General features: G+C 37.6%; 1 protein-coding gene across 7 annotated transcripts in view; it reads right to left on the bottom strand.

Moving 5' to 3' along the window:
• The window catches only part of SMARCA2 (SWI/SNF related, matrix associated, actin dependent regulator of chromatin, subfamily a, member 2), a 212,742-nt gene that overhangs the window by 119,872 nt on the left and 72,310 nt on the right, over positions 1-20,560 (bottom strand). For all 7 annotated transcript variants that reach the window (XM_036739114.1, XM_036739118.1, XM_036739116.1 and 4 more), the window contains 5 exons: positions 5,804-5,857; positions 3,602-3,732; positions 3,287-3,344; positions 1,146-1,246; positions 212-359 (listed from right to left, as the gene is read on the bottom strand). In XM_036739114.1, coding sequence (XP_036595009.1) covers positions 212-359; positions 1,146-1,246; positions 3,287-3,344; positions 3,602-3,732; positions 5,804-5,857 — 492 coding nt within the window. The remainder of the gene's footprint in view (positions 1-211; positions 360-1,145; positions 1,247-3,286; positions 3,345-3,601; positions 3,733-5,803; positions 5,858-20,560) is intronic.

Below are 20,560 nucleotides of genomic sequence, written 5' to 3'. Positions count from 1 at the left end.
CCACCCTCCCAGATGTATGATTGGTTGCTATCCTTCAGCACCACAGATCATTTTCAACTTTCACCTTCTTTTCACACAATTTGTCTTCAAGTAGCAGCAGCAACATCAAGCTCTTAACATGTGTAAGATATATACTCAAGTTGAAAACAAAAATAGATGAAATACTTTTTTCTGCTCACAAAGAAAACTCAAACCACGTTTTGTTTTTTACCTGATAATGCTTTAGGGTGCCATTAATGAGAAGAGCAGACTGCTTCTCTACCCTCTCCGATATTGCATGAGCTACAGTGTAGTAGGACTGCGACCCTCTCGCACTATACTGCATGCTGTATTCATCATCCACGTCTTGCTTGGCAGTCCTGAGACAGAGAAAATGGAGAGGAATTCCATTCAGGCATCCATGCCACATGGGTAGGTACAGGTCAGCACCTTGAGGTTTTAAGGGTTCTTAAAGAAAATACACAATGAGCCAATTCTAAAATGCCCTGTAATGCCAAGCAAAATGGGACTTTTCACTGTTCTTTGTTTGAATGGGGCAGGTATAGTAGGATCTTTTGCCTTGGAATGTTTCTCAGCACTAAGAAAATCAAGAGTCATTGAATTGTATATGATGTGGTGCTGGTGGTTGGAGCTTTCCCACACTGGTTTCTCACTCTCTAAATGGTGAGCCTCAAGTGCCCCAGGGCCTTGAGACAGGTATATAAGATTTGAGATTGGCGTTTGACTTTTGGAGGTACACTCATTGAAAGAATACGGGTGATGAGACTCTGGGCAAACCATTGAAATACCACCCCCCAACTTTGTAACCTAGACAGATAGACGTTGGTGCTTCTCTAGTAACTATGATTTGTGATTTGAATAAGACAAGGTCTGTCTGTTGATGTTTGTAATTTCTGTTTGTATTTGCCCTGAAGTTCAGGGGGCTGATCTTCTCCCCCTGAACTAAGTGAACGATATATGTATGTTTGATTAAATTGAGATTGTTAACCCCTTAAAGTCGCTTTCTTTAGAAAAGCAGATCAAAGAACCTGTGTTAGCGGCCTTCTGTGTGCTGGTTGTTGTTTGGTCTTACACAACCACAGCAGCTGCTAGCAAGATTGTGGCCCGACTCTCCATGTCGGCAAAGGGGACACATGGCTACTCACTCAATGATCTGCTTAGCATCCTTCTCAGAAACTTCTTCACTGTTTGGATCAAGAAGTATCTTCTCTTCTGTTTCCTGCCTGCTCAATTCCTCTTCATCATCCTAGAGAAGAAATCCAGAAACGGGAAAAGTGGGGCCTTGGCACAGCCCTTTCTATCATGTTCATTTTCTGAAAACACATGCCGTCATATGCCGAAGTAAATGCAACAAACAAGACACACTCAAAGAGGTTTCTGTTTAAATCAGAGGCTAAGAGCTAATTCTCCCCATTCCTTTAAATGATGAGATCACAAGACTGAAGAGAAGTGGTTACCAAGTTCAGTTCCTGGTTCCCAGAAAAACATAATCATCCAAAGGAGCAGCTGTTTATCATTGCTGTATCACTTAAAATTCTTTCAGACCATATTTATCCTCAGTCTCTGCTTTCTGGTGCTATTTAATAGGAACTGTTTCTAAGAATTTCAAGCAAGAGTGTCAAAAACTGAATTAACTAATCATTCTTTCACCTCAAGTTCCAAAGGTTCACTAAATTTCCAGACTTTACCTCATTTCAGAGATTTCACAGAATGTCAAGGATAGAAAGAACTTAGAGATATCATTTAAGTCTAATTCCCCCACTTTACAGATGAGGTATATTGTAGTTGAGACATTTCAGACATGTCAGACTTTTCATGGCCCAATTTGGGGTTTTCTTGCAAAGATACTGGAGTGGTTTGCCATTTCCTTCTCCAGCTCATTCTACAGATGAGGAAACTGAGGCAAACAGGGTTAAGTGACTTGCCCGGGGTCACATGGTAAGTGTCTGAGACTGGATTTGAACTCAGGAAGACAAGTCTTCCAGACTCCCAGCCTATCCCTCTAGCCACTGTGCCACCTAGCTGCTTTGGAAGATATTCACTTCCCCAGTCATACAAGCAGTTAGTGGCAGAGGTAGGATTTAAACTCAGGTGTCCTGAACTCCCGGCCAACTGAACCTCAGTAGCCTCTTATCTGTATTTCATGTATAAAATGCAAAAACAAAAGATTAAAACATATTTGTCAGTCAAGTCTTTTGTAAAACTCACTTTTCAAACAGCTACTTACCAATTCACCTTAAATAGCAAAAAAAAAAATGTATTAATTTTATCAACTATATGTACAGGCTAACTAGCAGAAGGGCACCCATAAAAATGCACCTTGCCTAGTAAATTCTTGATATTTATTTGTAAATTTCTTCTTACATATGTTTCTATGCTACAGTTCTGCCTTACAAGGAAATCTGCTTATAATGAGGTATATTGGGTATGTAAGTAAAGAAGCCCCTTGAGAGGTTCAAGACCACCTCTTCCCATGATGAATTCTACTCAACAGTCTTACAGGCAAATTTATGTTAAACCTATGTGAGGATCAACCTTAAACATTAACAAGAAAAACCATTATCAAACAAAAAAATATATCAAACTTCTATCAAATGTTGTTACTACTCATTGAGCTCTACTGAATTCGCCAGAATTATCTTTTCAGATGCGCAGTAAGTGTCATGATGAAGAGAGTAATAAAATGTTCTTTCTTTAGGGAAACAAGTGTATCAAAAGAAAAGAAACATTAAGCCCCTTTAGAAAGAAGTCTCAGGATCCTACAAGAAGCAAGAGGTGTCAAACTAGGGCTTTCTCCCAGCCTCCTACACATGCTCCCAAGTTCCCCAATCTTAAGCATCATTTGATACCCAAAGAAATGGCAGAACTTGACTTCCATGAACTGCTCTTAAAAGCCATAGGATTGTTACTTCTTTCCTCTGTCAGTTTTTCTCTACCTTCAGCTGTCCCCGAATTCATCTGCAGTCACTTCATCTTGATGGCAGCTTTCTCTCTTTAAGGTGCCACACCACCGTTTTTAAATGATGGAGTTTGCTGTTTCCCCAGCAGCCCCAACTGATCAAAAATGACATTAGTAGTGAGAGACAGGTGAACCACCTGGCGTCTGCTAATCCAGAGGACTAGCAACCAGCAAAAGGTCTTTCAGAGCTATCTCTAAATTGGATGTAGCTAATGATCTTAAGATGTAGGAGGAGCTAGAAAGTTAGACATAGGCTGAATTCAAGGGTAAGCGTTCTTCCCTATCGACTATCGAACCAGTATAGAGAAAAGAAATATAGATACATACCTCCTCCTCATATTCAGAATCACTCTCCTCACTATCAGATCTAGGGGCGACTTCATAACTATAGGAGAAGGGGGAAAAAGAGATAGGAGGGGAGGTTATTTCTTTGATTCATACATTAATATTTATGTATACTCTATGTGCTGGTAACAAACATGGACATATATTGGTTTTCATGGGAAGTGGACTTAAGGCAAATTCAAGTACTGTTCAAAGGTCAACCAAAATCTAAAGAAATGAGAGAATGTTAATAACATATAACATCATTTGAAACATCTGACAAAACAAAAACACTTTTTTTTTGCTCTAACAACTCACCCAGGATTCATTTCTAACCAAGCATCCAGTTGACTTGCTTTAGGAGCTTCAGGACCAAGGAGAACTTTACCAGTTTCCGTGTGAGTCACTTTCACAGGAAGATCACTCATCTGACTGCTTTCATCTATTGGCTATCAAGGGAAGACAAATGTCACTGTTTGGTGGAAACTACAAGCATGACTTTTAAGAAAGAAGGAAAAGAAAAGTGTACACAACCCATGTGAGCATTTATAATGGCTCCCGTTTTGTTTATCATAGGCTAGTTTTCTTTCCCATCATCCTACATGTTCCCTGACACACAACACAGAGCCCATGACTGTAGCCCACATTTCTGCAGTAGCTGATGTTCTACAAAATGATTTCCTCACAGCCATCCTATAAGTGAGGAAGCATAAGTAGCATAACCTCCACTTTTCATATGAGAAAACTGGTGTTCAGAAAAGTTCTGTGATTTGTGCCAGGTCTGAGCCATGTACTTCTGATTTCATATCCGAAACCAATGACTCTACACTTTTGCTAATTTGGAATTTATGAACAAAAACAACTTTGACTGAAGTTGATATCTAAACTATTTCTAAGTTCTTTGCTAAGAAAACTAAGCATGTAAATAAATTGCAGGAGGCATATGTAAGCCCACCTAAGAGAATAAGCTCTTTTCCTTGGAATTTAGAGTGAGCATTATATCTATGCAAATGGATACTGCAAACGAACATGTGACCTTGTCTTCTCAAAACCTAGTCATGCAGGAAATCAGTTCGGAAATCCTTGATTATAGAAGAGCAGTTAATATATTATTACTTGAAAGTTATAAAAACAGGTCTTTTCCCAAAAACTAACAATTCAACCTATCCGCTAATTATGATTTACTTTTCCCACAACCATTTTAATTAGAAAGAAGAAAAAGAGAAGGAATCGTGTGTTTGTTACTCTTCTATTCTTACTTATTCTAACAGTAAATGCTAGAAAACAATCAGAAGCCAATCAATGATAGATGAAGAAACACTAAGTAGTGACGATCTTTTTAAAAAGAAGCACCTAAGTCTACCTTATCCTTCTTCTGTCTTGTGTCACTACTGGTCATGAAAACCATTACCTTGCAGAGCAAGATGACACTCCCTCCTGTGTTAATGTAAAAGGGCACCAGTTGGGCACCAAAAAGGCACCATTACACCAGTAATGCAAACTAGGCACAAGTTCACTTGTTAAAGAAAAAAATTGACCATGTACCATCATTTCACATGAAAATACACTACTCCATTATCTTCAACCACTCTAATACAGTTTGTTTTATTGCTTGTGTCATGCCAGAAAGGAAACAAAATGATTTTCTCTAGAAGGCAGAACTTCTGAAATCATATCCTTAGCATAGGGAGCTCTATTCTGTCATCTCTTTTACCAAACAGATTGTGCACAAGGCACATTCATTTTGCAAACCCTCATACAACATGTGAGGATCTGTTAAGATACAGAGCAATATGTATCACATGTCCAAGAGCAGTGACTCATTTTGGGAAGAGAGAACGTCTGTATTCTTGTTACATGCTAAATTGGCTCACTCTCTCCTTGTTAACATAGAGCTGTTCTTTGGCATTTTTGGACATGGCTAGGCTCTTTAGAAATTAGTGTATGCTCTGAGGGTTCTAACATAAAGCATTGTTTCTCCCACCATCTCGTATTCATAATTTCTCCTGTGTGTTACTTTAATCCCTTTTTCTATTAATAGGTTTTGGCGAGTAAGTAAACTTTCTGCTGAAGTGTTGGCTTTTTTTTTTAATATAGCTACAAAACACGGAAAATAAAGTATCTTGCATGCTGCCATTTTATATTTGACATGGAAATGAAATTTTAAGTTCACATTATTTTAATGTAATGGGCAGGAAGTATTCATAGCACAGAAGCATTAACAACATCAACAACAGTAAGAATAAGTAGAATTTATATTGAGCCTTAAGGTTTTCAAAGCACTTTTCAAACATAATCTTACGTACTCCTCACAACAACCCTGAGAGGTGAGTTCTTTTATTATTCCAATTTTAACCGGTGAGAAAACTAAGGCTGAAGTCAAGTGACACGGCTAACAATGTCTGAGGCTGAATTTGAACTCAAGTCTTGCTAACTCTAATGGGTCCAGTTTTCTATCCTTACCATGCCAACTACCTGCCGCCATTCAGTAGGTAGCAGAGAGGCTGTAGAAATTCTTACCTCCCCATCTGGTCCCAGGCCAGACTCCATTCCTTCAGCATTCTCTTGTTCCTTCTGCAATAAAGTCAATTCAAATGTCATATTCCAACCAACAACACAGAGAAGAGATTTGACATAGCTAATAATTTTTCAGTATTGTATCACTATGTATTCCTTAATAAGAGCATGTTAAAATGTGAGCCATGCTTTCGAATCTGAACACCAAAGAGGGGTAGAACATTAAAGAACATATCAGCAAACTATACAAAGTCAAATAAAATTAACACCCTGAGAGCTGATTATATCTACAAATCCTCAATCTAGACTGTGTGCCGCTCCCAGGGCTTTGCCCTTGCTGACTGGCAACAATGGAAGGTATGAGAAGATCTGAACAAGTGACTTTCTTGTACATTTTTAACTTGTGATGTGATGTCATGGAGCCTTTACTCAGCTGCAACTATTAAATCTGCACCCCCCCCCCATAACCATCATCATATCTCAAATCCAATATGGAAGTTTTCCTTATTCCGTGGGTCCTATGGGGCATCAGGCAAAGCACCCATTGAACAAACCCAATCTCTTATAGATTGTGAAATCCAGGAGAATGTAAAATAATATTTCTTGTTGGAATACCTTCCTTTTACTGTGTTATATGTGCTTTCATTTTTACATAACTCTACCAAAGAAAAGCCTCCAGTGGGATTTTAGGGAGGAAGTAGAACCATGAAAAGCCAAGATCTTATATTGCCTGAACATTTCTAAAATAATATCACTTCAGATACTGCATGCATGTGGAACAAAAAAGGAAAGCTGGCATTTCTGTATCTATGGTAATCTGATCCCTGATAAGCCAAATACAGACTAAATGGTGCCTTCACATATAATCGACAACTTGACAAGTAAGAGTTACTGCATCTTTACCATAGAAAATCAACACTACTGCTAAATAATGAAATTAAAAACCTATCTTCATTTGCTTTATCAGGTTACTTTTAATGAGACCTTTCTCTCCTGAGGGCTTTAGCTGATTAAAAATATATACAATGATACAGAAGCAACATTTAATTAGCTTGTTTGCTTAAGCAACACCTTTTGTGATGCATTTTTACCTAACAAGAAAACGATTTGTCTCTTGATAAAACATAACTTTCTCTGAGTTGGTTAAAGCTTCTCCCCACAGCATATCCATTTTTTATTCTTTAAATTATCTCTTGCTTCTTTTTATGGGCATATGGTTATCACATGCTGGGATCACATTGATTTACAAATGCCTAAAATGGCTATTTTCCGTTTGTAACATCATCTCTCCATACTGTATACAGTTACATGATTTTATATTTACTAAGGAAGGCTATACAAAATAAAAAGTTAAGCAAGAAAAATAACAACCCAGAACTTAAAAAAAAAAAAACGTAATGACAACAACATTCCTTTTGCTATGACGATCTCCTTGGGCAACCTCCCTAAGGGAAAGAAAATATCTAGCTGGTTTAGTTTTTTGTAAAATTAATTTGAACTAGTAACGATTAATTGCTGCATTATAAAAAGGTATGGATCACAGAATTTTGAGCTTTAATAACAATGCTTGTAAACATGAAGAAATCACTTAGAGAAAAATCTAAATCCAACCCTCTCTCCATTTTATAGGTGAGGAAACTGAGGTCCAAGAAAGGTAAAGCAACTTGCCTACAGTCACAGATAGTGAGTGTGCAGAACTGACTTTCAAACCCTGGTCCTGTGTTCCTTCCATTTCACCACATGCTTATGAGTTCTTTTCTTGCTAAGTAGGGATTTTTTTAGCTTGTATTTTTAAATAAAGTATACATACACTGAGAAGTGCCATCTCTCCTAAGATGAATCAAGTTACTTTTTCATTCAAGAGCACAGAATAACAGGATTTAAGAACCAGAATGGACTATAGAAATCATCTATAACAACAGTGATACCAAACTCAAATAAAATGGGGACAACAACCTCATACACAAGCCCAATGGCTGAATATTCACTTAGAATATAATAGAGCAACATTATTTATATTCTATTATATTTTTATTTATTTTGTCAAATATTTCTAAATATTTTAAATTTTATTCTGGTCTGGGTCACACTCAGAAATGTTACGTATTTGACACCTCTGACCTAGTCCAACGTACTCATCTTTTTAAAAAATCCTATTATTCATTCATTTATGTATTTATTTTTAACATTCTTTTATTTTTAAATTTTGAATTCCAAATTCTTTCCCTCCCACCCACTGAGACAGCAAGCAATATGATATCAATTATACATGCGAAATCATGCGAAAATATTTTCATGTTAGCCATATTTCAAAAAAAATGAAGAAAAATTGAGTAAATTGTACACAACCACAGATATAATTATACACAACCACAGATATATTGATTCCATGATGACTAACTTTGATAGACTTGGCTCTTCTCAGCAATATGAGGTTCAAAGACAACTCCAAAAGACTCCTGATGGAAAGAGCTATCTACATCCAGAGAGAGAACTATGGAGTCTAAATGCAGATTGAGGCACATTGTTGCTCTCTTTTTTTTTTCTCTTTTTTTCAGTTTTGTGTGTTCTTTCTCATGATTCATTCCATTGGTCATAATTCTTCTTTATCACTTAACTGTTGTGTAAACAAGCTTAATGCGAAGGTATATGTAGAAAATATATCGGATTCCATGCCATCTTGGGCGGGAGAGGGGAAGGGAGTGAGGGGAAGAAAATCTGGAACTCAAAAACATGTAGAACTGAGTGTTGTAAACTAAAAATAAAAAAATCTTAATTTTAAAAGAAGAAAAATAAAGTAAAAAAAATACATTTTAGTTTGCACTCAGAGTTCATCAAGTTCTCTCTCTCTGGAGGTGGATAACATTTTTTCATCGAGTCCCGTGGAACTGTCTTGGATCACTCTATTGCTCAGAGTAGCCAAGTCTTTCACAGCTGATGATCATTACAACATTGTTGTGACTGTGCACAATGATCTCCTGGTTCTTCTCACTTTATATCAGTTCATATACCCTGGTCTGGTTTTTGTTTCTTTTTTTCTGAAATCATTACCCTCCACCATTTCTTTTAGCACACTAGTACTCCATCACAATCATATGCCATAACTTGTTCAGCCATTCCCCAATTGATGAGCAACACTCTTCTTCTAATACTTTGCCACCACAAAAAAAGCTGCCACAAATATTTTTGGATATATAGGTCCTTTTTCTTTTTTTTGGTCACTTTGGATACAGATCTAGTGATGCTGTTGTTGAGTGAAAGGGTATACAACAGTTTTCTAATAGCCATTTGGACCTGGTTCCAAATTGTTCTCCAGAATGGTTGGAGCAGTTCACTACTTCACCAACAATTCATTATTGTACCTATTTTTCTCCTTCATCTCCTCCAGCTTTTATCGTTTCTGACAGGTGTGATGTAATACCTCTGAGTTATTTTAATTTGTCTTTTTCCAGTCAATAGTGCTTTAGAGACTTTTTTCATATGTCTATAGATAGCTTTGATTTTTTTCTTCTGAAAGTTGCCTATTTATATCCTTTGGGGAACGGCTCTTATTTTTATAAACTTTACTCAGTTCTATACTCAGTATATTTTGAGAAACGAGGCCTTAAATAAACTTGCTGTAATTTTTTATATTACTTGTTTATTGTACTTTTAGCAAAATATATTTCCCTCATTATCTCTTTTAATTAGGTCTATTTTTGCTTTTGCTTTAAGATCATGATTGCAACCCCTGCCTTTTTTTTAGTTCACCTGAAATATATTAGATTCTGCTCTAGCCCTTTATTTTAACTCTCTGTGTATCTTTCTGTTTCAAGTGTTTCTCTTGTAGACAATGTATTGTTGGATTCTGATTTCTAATCCATTCTGCTATCTGCTTCTGTTTTATGGGTGAGCTCATCCCATTTGTATTCACAGTTATGATTACTGCGTGTTGTCCTCCGTCCCATTTTCTTGTTTCTTCTTCTCTCTCTTTTTATCCTGTCCCTCCTCAAAAGTGTATTTTGCTTCTAACCACTGCCTCCCTTTATCTACCCTCCCTTTTAACATCCTCCTTCCCTTTTCAGGGGTTAATTGTGGGAATTGAGTGAACCACACTGGTGCCATCTTGTGACTCAATTCTGGAGCTGAGTTCCCTTTCTATTCAATTATGGGTCTACTACAATTTCTGTCTTGTGAGAAAATTTTATTCATTGTTTGAACCTAGCCCTGCATGGCTGGGAAGCTGGACCACCCCTACCTACTGCTTAGAGATCTTCAACTAAGGACCTAGGTTATACTGACTAGAAACCCAGCCAGATCCAAAGATGGACACAAGGAGTTTTCTCACAATCATACATCTCAAGCAACCAATGTGTCTTATCTGAAAACTGGCCCCATGCTGATCAATAAGTTATTGTTTCCATATTCCTCTGATTGTTCATAGACACTTGGGTGAGGGTATGGGGGGGAGTGGGACATCTCTTTTTCTGAATTCTGTTTGCTCTCACACTGCCAACTTGGAAAGTCTGTAATCTTTCATCCAATTAGAAATCAGATTGCCTGATGTTGCATTGTTTCCTTTTAATTAATTGGCTTGATTTAACTTATTTTAATGCATAAAAGTCTGTCTCCTTCCATTATTCAGGGTCCAAGCCTAAACTGAGGAGGTCTGGTCCCATTTGGTTAGGCAACTGGCATGCATCACTTAACATATCAACATGCTCAGAAGATGAACCCTTTGTTTCTTCAGTCATTTCATCTTTCACCCACCACATCATGGAGTCAATAGCTTCCACTTACCCAATTCTCATTTTTAAGGAATTATTTTCTTCAGTAAGATTTTGTACCTCCTTTTCAATTTCACCTATTCTGCTTTTAAGTTATTTGCTTCAGTGAATTTTCATGCCTCTTTTACCATTAGGCCAATTCTGTTTTGTTTTTTTAAGGTGCTATTTTTTTCTTCCTTCCTTTCTTTTTGGAGGCAATTAGGATTAAATGATTTGCCTAGGGTCACACAACTACTAAGCGTCTGAGGCCAAATTTGAACTCAGGTCCTCCTGATTTCAGACCTAGTGCTCTATCTACCTAGATGTCCCTGTTGCTTTCTTTAGCATTTTTTGTGCCTTTTTGAACTGAGCTGTTAATTCTCTTTTCATAATTTTCCTGTATCACTCCCATTTCTTTTCTCAATTTTTCCTCTACCACTCTGATCTTTTTCTTTAACTTTTCTAGGAATTCTTGTTGGGCTTGGGTCCAATTAGCATTTTCTTGTAAACTTTGTCTGTAGCCGTTTTTGCACTCTTGTCTTCTTCTGAGGTTACCTCTTGGTCTTCCCTGCCACCAAAGTAACTTTTTTATGGTTACATTCTGTTTTTGTTGTTTGCTCATTTTCCCACTCTATTTCTTGACTTTGAATTTTATGTTAAAGTTGGGTTCATCTCACCTAGGGGTAGAGAGGCATAATCCTTAACTTCAGGCTTTTTCATGCTGTTGTTTTCAGAGCTAGTTCTGGGAGGTTGCAAATTTTCAGTGCTTCCATGGTGGTGTGATCCTGAGAGAGGTATGGTGACTGCTCCTGGTCTGAACTCTGGTTTTTACCCAGGAAGTGTCTCTAGTCCACTGCAGCCACAAGCACTAGCACTCTCTTTACTTTCTAACTGTGATCAGGACCCCCTACCCAAGCACTCCTTTCCACCCTAGAACTGAGACCCAGAACTGCACATGGACAACAGAGTTGCCAATTAGTGCCAGCAAAGGATACCCTGTGACCTCTTTCTGACCAGTAGTCTGAGCCCCTTACTGTCTCTGGGCTGAGGGATCCTGAAGCTACTGCTGCTACTGTGGCAACTGTTACTGAAGCCATATGGTTTGGCTCCAGACAGGCCTCCACCCTGGTGGAGGTCACAAACCTCTCCTGTCTACCTCCCAAGTTTTATTAGTCTGGAAAAATGTCCAACCCTGACTTTTTATTGGCTCTGCCACTCTAAAATCTGATTTGAGGCATTGCTTTAAAGTTGTTTGGAGGAGAATGTTGGAAGAGTTCAGCTGGGTTGCCTCCAGTCCTCCATCTTGGCTCCATTCCTCTCCTCCCCACCCCCCAACTACTTATCTTAAAGATGAGGAAACAGGATATAGAAACATGAAGTAATCCACCCAAGTGTCTTCTTCAGCTGGCTATACAGCCTGAACTACATCTAAATTCTAATTAGGGCTAGAATCCACAGTCTCCCCCTCCCAGTCTAGTATTCTATTTTGCATATTTTAAAAGACATTTTTAAAATCTCTCATTGATGAAGATTTAATTTTCAATAAAATGTTGTCCAGGAATAATATGCAAGAATATAAAAATTTAGCTTCTTTCCCAGTTCTGTTTTTAATTCATATACACATTAACCCTTCTATGTGCAAATTAACCTAAAAACAGACCAACTTGCAAATAACAGCTGAGACTGTAGAAAAGAAGTTGTTTTTATAAAGTGTTGTTTTTATTACAAATAAGAGTAGTTCAAGACACTGTTCCTCCCAATTCATAGGATCATAGCTTTGGAGCTAAATGGACCTTGTTGGTCATTGAGTTCGATCCCAAGATTTTATAGATGAGTAATCTGAGACCAAAGAGGTTGCCCTGAGACCCCTCAGGGAAACACAGTTAGTTCCCGAGGAGGTATTTGAAGTCCAGAGTTCTCTCAAATCTGGTGTCATGCTGCCCCTTCCCCAGACTTTAAAATGTTAACTTTCAACATAGTTACTAATGGTCAGCAGACATTTTTGCAATTTACTGATTTATTGCAATTGTAATATTTTATTTTATTCTTTATTTATAGTGTTTTCCGTTGTGACCATTTTCAAATTTAAGCCTAAGGTTAAAATGAATAGGTGAGAATGCAATAAAGACACATCTCTTGACCTAACCAACAGCTACATAACACTCTTAAACTGTCTACCTTATCTAAAAACAGAACAAAAACAAAAACTGGCACTATCAGAAGCTATTAGTGATGTCTCTCTACCTGGATCAGAGGTATTAAATTGAAAATTTTTGGCCTATGGTTTTGAAAAACTCAGTGGAGTCCATTCCAATATGTCATTCACATATGAGTTAAATGTATCATCAGTGGGAGAAGTTCAGCTAATTCCATTCTTTCTCAAATAAAAAATTTTAAAAGACAAATGTGCCTAACAAAGACATCCAAGAGATGAACAATTTAAATTTCACATATCTAACATGTAATCAGTTCAAAGAAGATTGGCATATAAACTTGAAATGCCATAAAGTAATGGGGCTATGGAGAATGTTCTCCTTTATCGTCTATCCTTTGATTTCTGTTACTATCCTGGATTTTCACTACAATTCAGTGAAAGTGACATATTGGTGAAAGACCATTTTACCATAAAGTCTCTCCAGTCCTGGAGTAAAGAATCTATCTTGGATTAGATCCAAGACAGACAGACTCACACCAGACTAAATTCCACTCCAGTGCAAAGTTCTCCTAGATCTATAATTCAAAAGGCATTTTAACTCAAAAACCTCGACCGTAACTGTGATTAATTTTCAGTACATTTCACTGAAAGATACCCATTTAACCCTATTTTAGAGATGAAGAAACATAGAGGAACACCTAATAGAGACTAGTTATATATATATATATAGTGTGTGTGTGTGTGTGTGTGTGTGTGTGTGTGTGCGTGTGTGTGTGTGTGTAGGTAGCAGGCTTGACTGAACTGAAAAGAGAGGGAAATCCAAGCTTTTTACCACATAGAGTAGCACTTATGATTTAGGAAGAATACTAGAGACACCCAATCACTCTCAGGAAGGAAAATTCAATGGAGGAGTCAGCAACAAAATACATGATCTCTAATGCCAATACCCAAATGCATAGAGTATGGATAACAGTGAAGGTGAGGAGATTTTAATGCAGGGAGAAAATTTTGAGAAATAGCTAGCATGTTGGATGACTGAGCCAAGTTCCAAAAACATCCTGACAATTTAGAGAAATATAATATATCTAATAAATCTTTTTAATTTTTCAAGAAATTTTGGCCCAGATCTGTGATTTCATTGTTTTGAGGATTTCTCAGTGAGGAAAGTACTTTTATTGACATTGACTGACCGTTATTCTGAAACTTATAGTGTTTAAAGGATTGCCTGGGTCATGGAGAGGTTAAGTGATTTACCCAGGGTCATACAGTCAGTAAACAACAGAAGCAAAGCCTGAATCCAACTCTATTTACTATACTAGGCTGCCTCATAAGATAAAATTTAATAAAGAGAAACATAACATCTTATACTCGGGTTTAAAAAATCAAACACACAAGTACCATATAGGAGAGGTCTGGATCTGGGAGTTCTAGTGGACTACAAGCATGATACGCAGTAATAGTGTGACCCTGTGACCAAAAAAACTAATTCAATATTGGGCTACCTAATGTCCAAAATATGGGAGCTGAGGTTTCTCTGTATTATGTCCTCATCATGCCCCATTTGTTACGCTGTTCTCAGTTATAGGTGCCATATTTTAGAAAGAACATTGACATGATGAACAGGTTGGTGAGACCAGTAACCAAGCAATATAACAACTGGTTGAAGAAACTGGGTAGGTTTAGCTCAGAGAAGAGAACGCTTAGGTGGAACCTGCTATCTATCTTCAGTTATCTGAAGGGCTGTCAAGTACAAGAAGGATTAACTTTATTCCATTTGGCCTCAGAGGAGAAAATGGGCAGAAGTGGCAGAGGGACTGATTCATGCTCAATATAAGGGAAAATTGGTACATCATGTCATTAATCCAAAAGTAAAGGCTGGATGATCCCTGGTTAGGAATGTTGTAAACAACGCTCTTCGTCAGCTTCACATGAACCAAGGTCACCTATGAAGTCCCTCTAAATTTGGATGGTCTGTAATGCTATAGCACTGTGAAAGCTCAAAAATAAAAAAACAAACACCTGATTTGTAATTCCCAAACTGAAATGCCTGTGAATACAAATAAAATACAAAATGGGTCTATAACTCTATGACACAGTGAAAGCTCAAAGATAAGAAACAAACAGCTGATTTGTAATTCCAAAACTGAAATGCCTGTGAATACAAAAAAAAAAATTCTTACATCTACAGGACTCTGGTCAATATAAATAATTGATGCCCTTTTAGGAATGGCAAGAACAGAGCTCTATCAAGTGTTGGAAGTCACTTCTTGACAAAAGACATATAATACATCAAGCCATGAAGCTTTGGGACAAAATGAATTTTCTAAGGCTATAGAGTCGCAATGGTTTTGAAGAAAGGGGATCCAGACCCACGGTGTAGGACAGACAGCAAGGTAGTTGAGAGAAAGCACTTTATTTTCAAATCGAGTATAATGTAACGACAACCAAGTACAGGCATTTTATACTCTAGTGGGCGCTCCTGTCATCTGCAACTTTTCTAGCATCTACAGACACTGGTTTTAATTCAATAAAGACCTTGGGTAATTTGCATTATTTTTATAGTGCCTTAAGTAGAACTGGAAACACCAAACTGGGTGACATATGGCAATCAGAAATTCACAGGAATTGTCAAATAAAACTTATCGATTTAGTCAAACAAGCATATGATTCAAATACTTGTTTGGCTGATATTTTTTTTTCTCCATTGAAGTGACTGAATAAATCTATCAGTTGTTTTGGCATTACAAAGACATAACCTTCACTGTAAAACTAAAAGACTACATTCTGTTAGATAATTAGAGGCCCCTTTTTTGTTTTTCTTATAGTATATTTTCACAGGGGAAAGAAACATGAAATGATAATTATCTGAGGGCTGAGGAAATCTTAATGAGAAAGGAATTGAAGCAATTAACTGGAAGAGAGTAAAATACAAAACAAAGGCCTTAACAAAATTACAATACTGTATATTAATTTCACTAATTGTCCTATTAACAACTTTGTAAAGAAAGTATTCTTGCTTTATATCTATAAAAGAAAAATAAAACAGTACTCTATTGTCATCTTTTAAAACACATTATACCAGGAAAGTCCTTCCTAAAGAGCACAGCATCCTCCACAAATTTGTGGACCCATTTAATGACGAGTAAGTCAAAAGACAAAAATATACATTTTAGAAGAAAAAATGTAAACATTGAAAAGGGCATCTTTTATTGGCCCAGGGAGTTTTGCAAACGTGTCTCTATTACTAGCGTGGCTCCAAATACACGTCACAACTAACTAACCAGAGTGTAGATTTTCTCAAGATACATTCCACTAAAAAGAGGACAAGTGAGGATTTAAATATGAAATTTCAGTCCACTATAAAACAGTTCCAGAAAATGAACAGCTGGAATGGCTCAACTTTAAAGTCACAGACACACCTGGCCTAGGCTCCTAAGTATAGCTAAGAAAAATGGTATGCTTGGGCACTGGCACAAGTTTCTGGCTATCGCTGTATTGCTGCCTCACTACCGCCAGGTAAGACTATCACTCGGTAAAATGAGAGGCTGAATAATTAGAAAATTCTCCCACCAGGAGACGAAAAACACAACAATCATTTTCCTCTCAAATTGCTCCCAAGCAGTAAAAGTAGCTGGCAATTGTCCGAAAAGGCATTCTAGTTATTGACAATGAGTAATTGATCAACCAGAGAAAATGTTGAAATTTCATGCAAAGTAGAAATAGTCAGAAATGAATAAAACTCTTTTAAGATTAAAAAAAATCCAACATTATCTTTCTACACTCATGCCATGAGACTACATAACAAGAAGGAGATCTTGAAATATCTAACAATATGATAACAAATCGACATGATTTGTTTTGCTTATGCTTTTGCAGATTTAAGGGATTTCATGCTAACACAATTAGGATTGTCGTTCAATTTGCTATATTAGCATGTTAAATCCCATTTGTTACATACCCTTTCAGCCTTATCTAAGTCATAATTAGTAGTAAAGCTACAGATCTTAGATTTCAGGCATGCCAGAGGATAGCTTTCTCAGGGGGCAATAAAGCCAAAATGACCTAATACCACATTCATCACATAACACTAAAGAGATTTGTTCCCACCTCTAGATTTTGCCAATGCTTTAAAATCGCTTTTTCCCATTACATATTTTTAAATAGCTTGATACAGTTTATTTCATTTCCTTTCACTTTAGGGGTATAAAAAGGAGGCACGGTTGTAGAAAATAACTTTCTGAAAAGATATTTCGTAGGAAAAGTTTTAAGATTGAGTAGATCATGATAGGTTAGCTATACGAAAGAGGAATGCAGTCAAATATGCCACCCAGTCAGTAAAAGACATAAAATGATCTTTTTTGAAACCCTGGAGAAATGTGCTATTTACATAAGTTTAAGCCAGAGATTTTAAACATGGGGTGTTTCTACATCACTATGTGAATACTAATATTCTTGAGAGAGAAAGAGAAAGAGAGAGCTATAAACACTGCTATTAGCTAACTGGCTGAAACAATCTGTTTCTAAATTACTTTTTTCTAAGTGTTCCACTCTGTGGGAAAAAAAATCCAGACAGGTGCAATTTAATATTTAATACTGTGGGAAAATGCTAAAAAAGGACAGCCTAGGTTTTTTTTTTACCTTGTATACAACAGCACACAATATTGTTCCTACCAAAGGGAAATTGGTAGAATCAGCTTTAAATAACTCATACTAGTGGTGGGGGAGGGGGGGAGGGCAGGGGGGGGTGGGAGTGGGGGGGACAGAATAGGACCATGAATAAGAAAAATGGCAGATATTTTCCAAATCACATATGCTAAGTTCTCAATTCCACCAGTATTTATTGAATGCCTACTATGCATCAAGAACAAAGACAAAAATTCCCAGTCTGTGACCTTAAGGAGCTTATATTTCAATGGAGGAAAACAATATGTATACAGAGAAGTCAATATAAAACTTTTCAGTTCAGTTGTTTTTCAGTCATGTCTGACTCTTTGTAAACCCATTTGTGATTTTCTTGGCAAAGATACTGCAGTGGTTTTCCATTTTCTTCTCCAGCTCATTTTACAAATGAGGAAACTGAGGCCAACAGGGTTAAGTGGGTCACACAGCTAGTAAGTGTCCAAAGCCAGATTTGAACTCAGAAAGATGAGTCTTCCTGATTCCAGGCCAGGCACTCTATCCATTGTACTACCTAAGTGCCATATTATGACACTTACACAGAGTAAATATAAAGTGATTTAATGGAAGAAAGAATACTAACACTTTGGAGGATCTGGTGTACTTCTAGTGTTTAATAATGGTGGTATCTGATATCAAAACAAAGTGGGGGGTGCAGCCAAGATGGCAGAGAAAAGGCAGCAACTTGCCTGAGCTCTCCCCAAAACCCCTGTGAACACCTTGAAATAATGCCATAAAATAATTCCTGGAGCAGCAGAACCCACAAAAGAATGGGGTAAAATAATTTTCCAGCTGATGACAACTTAGAGGGTCAATTGGAAAGTCTGTCACATCTGGGTGAGAGAAGAGCACAGTCCAATCACAGCAAATGAGAAGGAGGCCTTGAGAGTGACTGAATCAGCAGTGGCAGCAGCTGCTTCCAGAGCTCTCAGCCCACAGATGGTAAAGGGGTCAAACAACTGGTCAGAAGGAGATTACAGAGGTCTTTTGGCCAGCACAGAGGTAGGACTCTGTTGCTTTGCCCATATTCAGATCTGGGTCCCAGTCCTGTGTGGCAGTCCCAGGGAAAGGAGGAGCACTACCACAGCAGATTTTGTGGCCCCAGTGCAGCAGGGACCCTCCTCACAGTTCCAGGGCAGAAAGGACTGCTTGTAGTCACTCACAAATCAGAGCACAGGCCCAGAGAGTAGTAAATGTACCTCTCCCTAGATCATACTACCTTGGAAGAACTGAAAACTTACAGGTCCCTAGAAGTATCTCGGAAACTTGGAAAAATGTGCCCTCCATCCTGGAAGCAGAGCCCTCAATTAACAAAGAGTAAAAGTCAAGTAATATGAAAATGAGCAAATAACAAAAAAATTCTGACCATAGAAAGTTACTATGGTGACAGGGAAGATCAAAACACACATTCAGAAGAAGATAGCAAAGTCAAAGCTCCTACGTCCAAAGCATCTAAGAAAAAAAATATGACCTGGTCTCAGGCTATTGAAGAGCTCAAAAAGAATTTTGAAAATCAAATAAGAGAGGTAGAGGAAAAATTGGGAAGAGAAATGAGAGTGATGCAAGAAAATCGTGAAAAAGGAGTCAACAGCTTGGTAAAAGAGACACACACACATGTACACACACAAAAAAAACCAAAGAAAATAAAGCCTTAAAAAGAGACTAATCCAAGAGGAGAAGAATGCTTTAAAAAGCAGAATTGGTCAAATGGGAAAAGAGGCATAATAATTAAATGAAGGAAAAAATAACTCCATAAAAAGTAGAAGTGGTCAAATGGAAAAGGAGGTAGAAAAGCTCACTGAAGAAAATAATTTCTTAAAAATTAGAACTGAGCAAATGGAAGCTAATGACTGTATGAGAAGTCAAGAAACAATAAAACAAAACCAAAAGACAGTAAAAATAGAAGACAAAGTGAAATATCTCATTGGAAAAATAACAGACCTGGAAAATAGGTCCAGGAGAGAGATTTTTAAAATCATTGGACTACCTAGCGGGCAGCTAGGTGGTGCAGTGAGTACAGCACCAGCTCTGGAGTCAGGAGGACCTTCGTTCAAATCCGGCCTCAGACTCTTGACACTGATGTGTGACCTTGAGCAAGTCACTTAACCCCAATTGCCCTGCCTTCCCCACCTCCAAAAGAAAGGAAAAAAAAATTATTGGACTACCTAAAAGTCTTGATCAAAAAAAGAGCCTAGAACATCACCTTTCAAGATACTGACAAGCAGCCAGAAAGAAACAATTCAAGTATCATGGAGCCACAGTCAGTTTAACACAAGATTTAGCAGCTTCTACATTAAAGGATTGGAGAGCTTAGAATATGATAGTCCACAGGGCAAATGAGCTAGCTAGGATTAAAACCAAAAATCACCTACCCAGCAAAACTGAGTATAATACTTCAGGGGAAAAAATGGATATTCAATGAAATAGAGGACTTTCAAACATCCTTGATGAAAAGACCAGAGCTGAATATAAAATCTGACTTTTAGTTAAAAGACTCAAGAGAGGCATAAAAAGGTAAACAGGAAAGGGAAATCATAAGGGACTTAACAAGGTTAAACTGTTTACATTCCTACAAGGGAAGATGATACTTGTAACTCATAAGAACTTTCTCATTGTTAGGGCATATAAATATATAGATATAATGAGGGTACAGGTGTGAGTTGACTATGAAAGGATAATATCTAAAAAATAAAATTCAGGTGTGAGAGAGGAAGATACTGGGAGAAAGGGAAAGGGAGGGGTAGAATGGGGTAAATTATCTCACATAAAAGAAGCCAGAAAAAGCTTTTACAGTGGAGGGGAAGAAGGGGGAGGGGGAGTGAATGAACCTTAATCTCTTCAGAATTGGCTCAAAGAGGGAGTAACATACACACTCAATTGTTTATAGAAATCTATCTTACCCTATGTGTTGATAAGCAAAATAGCCGTTGTTTTCTTTGAGTAATTCAGTGAGCCTTACTAGGTGCTAAGCCCCAGGCCCCAACCCCACTAGGTGTTAACCTAATCCATGTGGATGTGAACCTCCCAGGGTCCTAAGGGGAGGGGCCAACTCAAGAACCAATCACCAGAGCCTGAGCTCTGGTGATTCAGATGATGTTTGATGTCTGAAGTCCTATAAGAAGGGAGGACAGAGCCATTTGTGCGGGGGCTCTGGAGATGGTGTTGATGAGGAGATTCCGGGCA

The sequence above is a fragment of the Trichosurus vulpecula genome, chromosome 9 (assembly GCF_011100635.1).
Source record: "Trichosurus vulpecula isolate mTriVul1 chromosome 9, mTriVul1.pri, whole genome shotgun sequence".
Lineage (NCBI taxonomy): Eukaryota > Metazoa > Chordata > Mammalia > Diprotodontia > Phalangeridae > Trichosurus > Trichosurus vulpecula.
The sequence above is the reverse complement of the archived record's forward strand: the minus strand, read 5'-3'. Positions and strand labels throughout refer to the sequence as shown.